The 10,700-nt window shown below is 48.6% G+C and overlaps 1 protein-coding gene across 1 annotated transcript in view; it reads left to right on the top strand.

Annotated features, from left to right (window-relative positions):
• The first annotated feature begins 3,123 nt into the window (after positions 1-3,123).
• Positions 3,124-10,700, top strand: part of LOC125548354 (uncharacterized) — a 29,969-nt gene continuing 22,392 nt past the window's right edge. The window contains exon 1 of the mRNA XM_048711976.2: positions 3,124-3,288. Coding sequence (XP_048567933.2) covers positions 3,124-3,288 — 165 coding nt within the window. The remainder of the gene's footprint in view (positions 3,289-10,700) is intronic.

The following is a 10,700-nucleotide window of genomic DNA, read 5'->3' as shown; positions in this document are numbered from 1 at the left end:
TCCGGTGAGGCGTCCGTGCTCAGGCACGAGCAGAGGCGTATGGGAGGTGGCGAAGGGCACGGGGCTCGGGCGGGGATGGATGGATCCACCTGTTTCTGGGCCGGATCCGGCCAACGGGGCGTCGACGGAGCTCCGGCGAGGGTCGACCAAGGCGGCGGCGACCTGCAGCTGATGAAAAACAGAGAGAGAGGGAGATCGTGAGAGAGATCGAGAGGAATGATAGAGCACCGGGAAAGAGAAGAAGAAGGGAGGCGGCGGTGCTCATCTCAGATGACTTCGAATCCAAGGGCTCGGGCTCGAGTTCTGGTTGGTGGGAGGAGGAATGGGAGGATCCCGATGAGCGAAGGGAGTTGGTCTGGTGGCGGCGGGGGAAAGGAATGATGGGACAAGGCGCCTAGGATCTAGGGTTGGATAATGTATATATATACATCACGTGGGTAAGGTTAGGGGCTATCTGGCCCCTCCGATCATAACCGGACGGACGAGAAAAATATGCTAAAGAGTCCAATAAATAAAACGAGGATATTTTGCAGATGTTTGGGGATGTTCCGGACCCAACGCTGACGACTATCCGGGTCGGGTCCGGTATAGCTTTCGGACGCGGCGAGGGGGGCCGCGGGCTGACGAGAGACGTTGGGAAGGCCTGGCGGTGAGTAGTGGACTGTATAGACGGTCTCGAGCTGAGAGAAGAGAGAGAGAGAGAGAGAGAGAGAGAGAGAGAGGCCCGGCGACTGTTTCCGGAGACCGAAAACATCCGACGTTAGACCAACTATATCGTCGCTATAGTTTAACGGTTGGGCTATCAAACGAACTCTGAATGCGATGAAACTTGACAGGCGGTCTATCTACACTATAATAAGACCACACGCCAACTTTCATCCCATTCCGAGAACATTTTCCGGCCACTTATAAAATAATATTTCGGACATGCCGCGGGCGCGTGCAAGTGTGTCTGGGCTCAGAACGGACAACGGAGAGAACGGGGAGGCCGGGACGGATTCAAGTTTTGAAAACATGATGATGCAATGCACATGATGACATGATAATATGCAACACGCAAGCAAATGACATGGCAACGACGGTGAATAACTGGAAGACACCTGGCACATCGGTCTCGGGGCGTCACATCAGCGCTATGCACGGCCGCCAACACATATCCTATAAACACGAGAAACTAGTTGCAACTCCTAGGCAGAGGACTAGGGCAGTTAATAACTCGAGAGGGTCAATTAAGGATCCCAATGAGTGGTAGTAGCTGTTCATGGATCACAAACACAGAACTCAGTTCCTGAGAACGGTTTCAATGAGACAACCCACCATGTACTCATACATGGCCTCTCACCGATACCTTTACCAAATCGTGTTCACACACTTAGCTCACACACAGTAGGACATGTTCATCACCGTTCCAATTCATCCCCGATGAATCAGACCTGACTCAACTCTAAGCAGTAGAAGGCATGACAAACAAACATGAATGAGTAGGCACATATGGGCTCAAACAACTCCTACTCATGCTAGTGGGTTTCATCTATTTACTGTGGCAATGACAGGTCATGCAGAGGAAAGGGGTCCAACTACCGCAGCATGTAACAGTTGAATCGTTGTTGTCCTAATGCAGTAAAAGAGACCAGGAGCGAGAGAGTGGGATTGTATCAAAATGAACAAGGGGGTTTTGCTTGCCTGGCACTTCTGAAGATAATATAGCTCTTCATCAGTGTCATCGATCACGTCATCGGAAACACCGTCTATTGAGAGGGGATGGTTACCGGCAAACAGAGAAGGACACAATCAATGCAATGCAACAATATGATCCATGATCATGACATGGCAATATGCTTGTGTTTGAGCTAATGCAACTAGAGTCCAGATTAGATGAAGTTGGTTTGAACCCAAGGTTCAAATTCAAACTTCATATGTGAATAAACAAATCCCACTTACATTGTTTGTCCTACACAATGATGTTAACTTGCTCAAACATGCATGAACATGGCATAAACAGATTCTTCATATTTTTCTGATCATTTTTCATATATAACTTATTTCCATTGGAGTTATAGATTATTTTATATGATTTTTCAAAGTTTTTGATATTTTCTGAAATAAATAAATCATTTAAGATTTATTTAAATTCCAGAAAAGGATTACTGCGTCAGCCTGACATCGTCATGACGTCAGCAGGTCAACAGGGCATGGTCCAGGTCAAACCTGACCAGTGGGTCCCGCGTGTCGGTGTCTTACTAAACTAACCTAGTTTAATTAGCACTAACCTAGGTTAAACTAATTAAATTTAAACCTAGAGTAGATTAATTAGCCAGGCGGGGCCCGCATGTCATAGACCCAGGGGGGTCAAATCCCCTGGTCAACCGGGGCTAAACCACCAGCGGTCAAAGCGGTCAACCCGCCGGGATTTAGCCGACGGCGACCAACCAGAGCGGCGGCGGCTCGCCGGAGTGGTGCTAGGGGCAGCAGTTGGGAGCTCGTGCTCCCGCGCATCCAGGGGAGGCAGCAGCAGGTCGTGGGGAGCCTGGAGTCGACAACGGCGAGCACTTGGGCGGCGGTCGGAGCTCGGCTGTGCACGGGGGCGCGGCTGCAACGGGCAAAAGCGCGAACTAAAGCGCGGGCAAGGCACTACACGGTGCGGCGGGCGTGTTTGGCACATTGGTGCAACCAAATGGTCGCCGGAGCAACGCTAGCGACGAGCTCTTGCGGCGGAGCGTCTCGGCTCCGGTGGAGGAGGCTGTTGGAGGGTGCAAACAAAGCACAGAAGAGGGGGAGGCGGTGTAGAAGCTCACGGCGGTTGCGACGGCCATCGAAGCGGGCTCGGGGGAGGTCGGAGCTGAGCAGGGCAGCGAGGTCGATCTCGGCGGACCGAGGTTGAAGAAGACGGCATGGTCGGCGTTCGAGGGCGTCCGGCGGGGCATGGCTCGGTGAGCGGGTCTAGGACGACGTCGCGGAGCTCGTGGACCAGTCGGGGAAGCGAGGGAGGGCCGGTGGCTACGAGTGCGACGAAGGGCAGCTACGGTGCCGCTCGGCCAGTGAGAGAGAGGGAGCCAGGGGAGGGGAGAGGTTGCGGTGCGAGAGAGAGAGAGAGAGAGAGAGAGAGAGAGGTCAGGGGGGTGCATGGCGTCGTCTAGACCTGTGCAGAGCGAGCAGGCAGGCTGGAGGTGGCATGCGGTGGCTGTGCACGCGTCGGGCACGTGCTGTGCGTGCGACTGGCGGGAGGAAGAAGACCTCCCTGCCCCTGGTGGGCTGGGCCAGCCAGATGGGCTGCCAGGTGAGCGCCAGGTAAGTGCGTGTAGGTATTCTGTCCTTTTTCTTTTGTTTCAGTTTTCTATTTATTTCTTCTCTGTTTTGATTTAGTTTTAGAACTAAATCATTTTATTAAATTCTGAACATGAATATGGGCACTAACTGAATTAATCCAGAGGCCCTCAAGTGATTTCAGAATATTTGGAGCATTTAAAATGTTTATAAAATTCAAATGCCCCAATTCAAATATAATATGGGTTAATTCAAAAATCCCTAAATGGCCAACAATTATGCTCATGATTTTTGGTAGAGGTTTTCACCTTTAAAGAAAATCATGAACATTTTTAAAGGGCATTTTGGGTTCTTGAAAAAGATTTTATTTCATCCTATTGAATTCTTTCTGGTGCTAGGGTTTAATCGATCCCCATTTCAAGGTTTCATAAAATTTAAACATCATGCATGGATGCTTATGCAAAGACAAACAAGGTCTAAGCTAGGGCTGTGACATCTGGGCCACTTCATCCAACAATACCGCCGAATCAAAATAAGACGTTGGTGGTAAGCAGTATGACTATCATCGCCCAAAACACTTTGTGTTCCACTCGTGCGTATCATCTACGGATAGACCTGGCTCGGACGCCACTGTTGGAGACGTAGCATGCAATTTCAAAAAAAATTCCTACGATCACGCAAGATCTATCTAGGAGATGCATAGCAACGAGAGGGGGAGAGTGTGTCCATGTACCCTCGTAGACCGAAAGCAGAAGCGTTACGTTAACGTGGTTGATGTAGTCGAACATCTTCATGATCCAACCGATCTAGTACCGAACGTACAGCACCTGCAATTTCAGCTCACGTTCAGCTCGATGACGTCCCTCGAACTCTTGATCTAGCAGAGGCTCGAGGGAGAGTTTCGTTAGCATGACGGCGTGGTGATGGTGATGGTGATGTGATCCACGCAGGGCACCCCTTGTTGACACGCCAACTGTTCCAAGCCATCTGCGGTGTCTCCCTCCACGGTTTACTCCTCCGGTCATATTCACGTCCTAGTAGCTCCACCAGGGGCGCACCAGGGGCGCACCAAGGTGAGGGGAGTCCTACTAGGACTCCAAGTCCTAGTAGCATTCGGCCCCCCCTCTTTTACTTCTCATGGAGGGGGGAAGGGGAAGGGAGAGTGTCGTGGAATTGTCACGGCAGATATCCTTAGTGTCAGGACTTAGTCGTGAGGCCAACGCATCTATGTGGTAGCTTGAGAGGGGTTGAGCGGGACGAGAGACGCGATGTTTTACCCAGGTTCGGCCCCTCACGGTGGAGGTAAAAGCCTACATCCTGCTTCATTGATATTGATGATGATGATCACGATTACAAAAGTGCTCTATCTCAAGAGCTATTGTCTAAACCTAACTTGTCCCACTTGTGGAACTTGTGAATCTTGTCCCTTTTGGGGAGCCCTGCCCCTCCTTATATATGTTGGAGGGGCGGATTACATGTAGAGTCCTATTAGGATTAGGACTAGTCTATCTTAATACAAACCGGATACAAGTCCAGGTCTTAGCTCCTTGTAAGATAATGTTCCCCATGCCTTTCCTCTTAAACCGGCCCACCATTAAACGTGAACCGGCCTTCTAGGCCTTGGGCCTTGTCATCCGTCTGTCCCACACACCGGATCACCAGTGAGTCATAAGACCAGGTGGGTTGCTTGTAAACCGCCAGGTCAGGGCGGGTCGCCGGTAACTCGCCAAGTGTCAGCGGGGTCTTCAGATAAACCGCCAAGTCTTGGCCGGGTTAACTTCCAGCCGGTTTACACCGCGGGGTATATCCCCGACATTAGCCCCCAAGTTTAGCTTGGATTTATTCATGGTAAACTTATGCTGCAAAATAAACACAAGAACAAATTTGACAGGTTATGCTCTGGGTTAAGAATTTTTGTAAACCGGTATCTGATCATCCTTAAGTCCTTGCTATTTCCTCCTTCTAAGAAATCCGGGTCAACAGATCAGCTTCATAATCAATTTGCCGACCTTGATTTGTCAGCGAGAAATATCGTGAAGAATAACTCCTTTGACTCAGCTCCCAAAGCGCCGGTTTAAGAAACATGGGTCTGAAAATACTTATATGATATTCAACCGGTTTGAAGATGTAAAACTTGCCGGTTTAATATTACCAAAATAGCCGGTTTATAAATATTGATGGCGCCGGGTCATAATTGTTGTCGACACCGGGTCATGTAATTGATCTTCCTGATTTACTCAAACCTGATAAAATGAAGATGTTCCTCCTTTATATGCATAATACCTGTAGCCCCCAAGTCTTAAGAGGAGAACATAGTGATAAGTTAAGACTTGCTCCAATAAGTGTTTCAACCTTGAAGAAATCTGGTTTGTTTATCTCAAAACTGAATACTCCATATATGTAGCCCCCAAGTGTCGGGTTGTCATGTTTGCAGCAACCTGGGACTTGTAATTGCTTGATGCTCATAAAAACTTCAACCAGTGTAGCCCCCAAGGGCCGGGTCATTATGCAATAATGAGCAGGGACTTTGTAAATATAATCTTGTAAACTTTGAACAGCAACGTGTAGCCCCCAAGGGTCGGCTTAGTAAGATAATACTGAACAGGGACTTGATATATATACTTTAATGAAAATAACATATTATAATGTAGCTTCCATCGTAGGGCTTGAACCCACGTCCACAAGGTTAAGAGCTTTGTGCTTTACCAACTAAGCGGTGGATCCTTCAATAATAGATGAAAACGTGTGTACCTTGAATTGTTGACAGGAGCAATTGGTAGCCCCCAAGGGCCGACTCATTATAATATGATGAGTCGGGTCTTCAATAAGGTGAGAAAAAAATGTCTTCGCATTAGCCCCCAAGTGTCATGGTGCATGCTTGCAGCGACATGAGACTTGTGTATTTGATGTAACTTCAACTGAAATAGTATAGCCCTCAAGTGCCGGGTCGTAAGCCTGCAACAACTCGGGACTATTCCTTCAATTGTAGAATAAATCATATCTATTGATAATATGATAGCCATTGCGCTAAAGCGACTTTTGAAAACCTTAATCATAATACTGGTTATTGATAACCATAATAAAAAATCCAGCCATGTTGGCTATTTGAATAATATACCCAATGATTTATAAGCGCATAATTCCAATGGCGCAATCCAAATATATACTGGCGACTTATAGTCCAAAGCCAGCCGGTTTAATAAACACCGGATAATTTCTCATCATACTGGCGACTTATAGTCAAAAGCCAGGCCGGTTTAACAAACATGTTTCTACATACAACAAGTTTAAAGTGTCCTAGCGGTTTACCGCCGGACGGGTCATAATGCCCAACACATAACCCGGGTTTATAACCAAGGCTGCACTTAAGAATAATCAAATATGAAATATATCATACCTGTGACATTGAATCATATTGTTGGTTTTACCAACTTTTTGTAGTAAGGGTGATAACCAAAATCTTGAGTACTGATAACTCCTTCCATATTGTGCCGGTTTATGATAAAACCGTGCCGGGTTGTGATAAACACCGTGCTACTCCATAAGAGGATGTTAACAGCAAGGATCAAACCGGGCAAATAGTCTTCGGATTGACGTGAACTGTGTTCCGTCAATTGATTGGTTGAAAACTTTGTCAGTTTAGAAAGAACGCAATAAAAAGGAAAAAGTATCTCGCAAAGAAAAGTGCGAAGCAAAAGCAATGAGAAAACCGTTTGCAAAAAAGATTTATTTTAGCTGATCAAATGGTGTTACCATGGCCGAACACGACCAAGCTCCCGTTAGGTGTAACTATGGTTCTAGTCAGCCAGGTCCCCAAATGAAACCGTGGCATTTATGCCGACCAAGTGGCATGGCGATGGTTCGGGTTCGACCAAGCCCCCAAGTGATTCTGTGGCCTTCGGTCGATCAAGAGGCATGAGTGGTTCAGACATGACCAAGTCCCCAAGTGATCTGGTGGCTCTCGCCTATCAAGAGGTATGGTATTGGTTCGGACACGACCAATCCTCCAAGTGATATAACACGATGCTTTTAGCAAAGCGAACTCAAGGGGTAAACTGGAAGCCGCTTTAGAACAACTCCGTGTAACCACACATGATGTAAAAGAACAGAGACCCCGCTTTATGAAGCAGAAGCCCCCATGTGATCAATAATATGTCAGGCTAATAAGGCGGGATACCCATGTTTGAACCGCACATCATGGCAGTAAGTCCTCTTCGACAACTTTTAACTTTTTGCAAGAGATAAATTCTTCTTGAACCGGATATTGAGAGCTTCAAAGCTTTGTGGGAAACATCTTTCCCTTGAACCGGATTTTAAACCGGAATCTTCATTTTCAACCGGAAAATTTTCTGATGGCCTTTAAACTTGAACTTGCGAGAAATTAATTCCTTTTTGAACCGGACATTGTTAAACCAGATTTGAGCGCTTCAGAGCTTTGTGGGAGAACAGATTTCCCTTGAACCGGACTGTAAACCGGATATTTGAGAGCTTCAGTCAGACTGACTTCCCTTGAGCCGGATTTTAACCCGGAATCCTTTCTGATGACCCGGATCTTCTTCATCAAGCCGGGATCTTATAATTGTCATATACTTTCTAAGCCAGAAATTTTCTGACGGCCTTTAAACTTTCATCAATATAATAGTAGCCTCCGGGACCGGGTTATCCTTCCCTCCATCGTCCTGGGGTTCTTAAACCGGCTGAAACTGGCAAGATTTGTTGAGTCATGTCATCGTAGCCCCCGAGTCTCAGAGGTGACTCAAGGAGTTGGCTTGAGACTCTCCATATTTGACCGTGATATAAACCGGCATAATTTCTATATCATTGGCGTTGATAGCACGATGTAAAACCATAGAAGGTTGAGGTGACTGCAGCGGGTTGTAAATGATCCCATATGAGCTGTGTCAGCAACTCGGCCAATGGTTCCTTCCAACTGGCAATTTGAAGTTAATCAAAACTGTAGTGGCAGCGACTTGTGCGCCTGCCCATTGAACCATCCGGTGCAAATGGCGGTTGATGGTAATTTGTCTCCAATTTGAAAGAAAACCGGGCTACCCAAGCTGTGACTTGCTCATACCAAATAAACAGCTAATGCAGACAGGTGCGGCCCGGTATGTTGATGTAGACCAGGCCGCGAGAGATGGATGACAAAAGTGACCGCAACATCAGAGGCAGCTCGGATAGATGAACCGACCGTGGCTTTGTAAACCGGTGCGGACGGGGAAGATCGGCACCAGTGTCGTAAACCGGCGCGGACGAGCGAGTCAACCACGTCGTGTTGATGTAGTGAACAATTGTCCTGCATCAAAAACATCGCAAGCCGGAGTAATTTGTTCTTTGACAAAAACAATATGTGTCAAAAATAGACTTAGATAGATTTCACCTGATATGTTAGGCCGGAAATTATCCACCGCTGAATTGATGATCACCTCGGTGACGGTTTTAAGCCTGGTGCGGATGGGCAAGTTGTCCTCCTTGTTGTAAGCCGGTGCAGACGCCTGAACCGGGCGCGAGAGCGGACGGGCGTGTCGTCCGTGGCGTTGTAAGGCGGTGTGGACGGGGAGAATCGGCCGCAAGTGCGGATGGATGTAAACCGGCAGCGTGGGCGGTGGTTTGTGCGCGTCTGTCCGCAGTGCATAAGAGCAGGCGCGGCACCAGCGTGTTGAGGTAGTCCTCCGTTGATTCAGGGGTGCGGCGGCTCAGCGCAGCTTCAAAGGCAAAGGTGTTGCCGCTGGGCCACTCAGGGATGCAGATACAGCCCAGAGCAGAGGCCGGCGCGGGCGACGGTACTGGAGGGCCGCTGCATGGATGGCGGTTTTGAAGTGGATGTAGCACACGAAGTAGATCTGAAGCGCGAGCCGGGGCGGCTGCATGCGGAGTGGAGAAGAAGCGCAACTGAGACGTCAGCGAGTTGGAGAGGTGCTGGTCCAGTAGGGCCACGCGGACATGCGGCAGTCAGACACGCCCGGCGATGGCGGTTTAGAGATAAAATGGAAACCGAGCTTCAGCCCGTGGCCTCGTCCAAACTTGATGTTTGACTTTGTCAATCCGTCCCGGTGTTGGAATCCTGTATCTTCACGTAAGGCAAATCATGCTATTTTTCTTCTCTTAATTCTCGACTGAACCTCCTGGTAGATTCCTTGTAGCAATCAGAATTGACTAATAGAAAACTGATTTGGTTTCAGGTGATATACTAGTCAAGAAGTACACCACACTTTGAAACCATTAGGCTGTGACGCTTGATGTGATGGAAACAATTTGGCCGTGTCGGCGAATCTTGTACGCGGCGCCGGCGGTGACATCCTGGCGAATCAGACCAAAAACAAACACAACTTAATGATTTTCCATCCGTACGGATCGACTTCCTTTTTGCACCTTGGCCTCTTGCAGCGGTACTCTCAAAATTTGGCTCCGGACTGACGGAACGCCAGGTCGCATGCGGGGACGCACAGATTCAAACCTAATTTTTAACTCAAATCTTATGGATTATCAATCTGAACCGATGAACTTGAAGTTGGTACAGATTATTCCAATCAGGCTCTTCTTTATCCAGAAAATCACAAACTCCCGATCTCTAGGAGAGATCCCTTCAAGAACTCAACACCACCGTGCGCAGGCCCCACGGTGGGCGCCAACTGTCGTGGAATTGTCACGGCAGATGTCCTTAGTGTCAGGACTTAGTCGTGAGGCCAACGCATCTATGTGGTAGCTTGAGAGGGGTTGAGCGGGACGAGAGACGCGATGTTTTACCCAGGTTCGGCCCCTCACGGTGGAGGTAAAAGCCTACATCCTGCTTCATTGATATTGATGATGATGATCACGATTACAAGAGTGCTCTATCTCGAGAGCTATTGTCTAAACCTAACTTGTCCCACTTGTGGAACTTGTGAATCTTGTCCCTTTTGGGGAGCCCTACCCCTCCTTATATATGTTGGAGGGGCTGATTACATGTGGAGTCCTATTAGGATTAGGACTAGTCTATCTTAATACAAACCGGATACAAGTCCAGGTCTTAGCTCCTTGTAAGATAATGTTCCCCATGCCTTTCCTATTAAACCGGCCCACCATTAAACGTGAACCAGCAGTCTAGGCCTTGGGCCTTGTCATCCGTCTGTCCCGCACGCCGGATCACCAGTGAGTCATAAGACCAGGTGGGTTGCTTGTAAACTGCCAGGTCAGGGCGGGTCGCCAGTAACTCGCCAAGTGTCAGCGGGGTCTTCAGATAAACCGCCAAGTCCTGGCCGGGTTAACTTCCGGCCGGTTTACACCGCGGGGTATATCCCCGACAGAGAGGGAAGAGGAGAAGGAAAGGGGGGCGCCCCCCTCCCCTTAGTCCAATTCGGACTCCCCATGGGAGGGGGGCGCGACCACCCCTTGTGGGCTGCCTCCCCTCTCCCCTATGGCCCATGTAGGCCCAATGTTTCCCCGAGGGGTCCGGT

This window comes from Triticum urartu, chromosome 3A (assembly GCF_056163025.1).
Source record: "Triticum urartu cultivar PI428250 chromosome 3A, HENAU_Tu73, whole genome shotgun sequence".
Taxonomy (NCBI): Eukaryota; Viridiplantae; Streptophyta; class Magnoliopsida; order Poales; family Poaceae; genus Triticum; species Triticum urartu.
The sequence above is the reverse complement of the archived record's forward strand: the minus strand, read 5'-3'. Positions and strand labels throughout refer to the sequence as shown.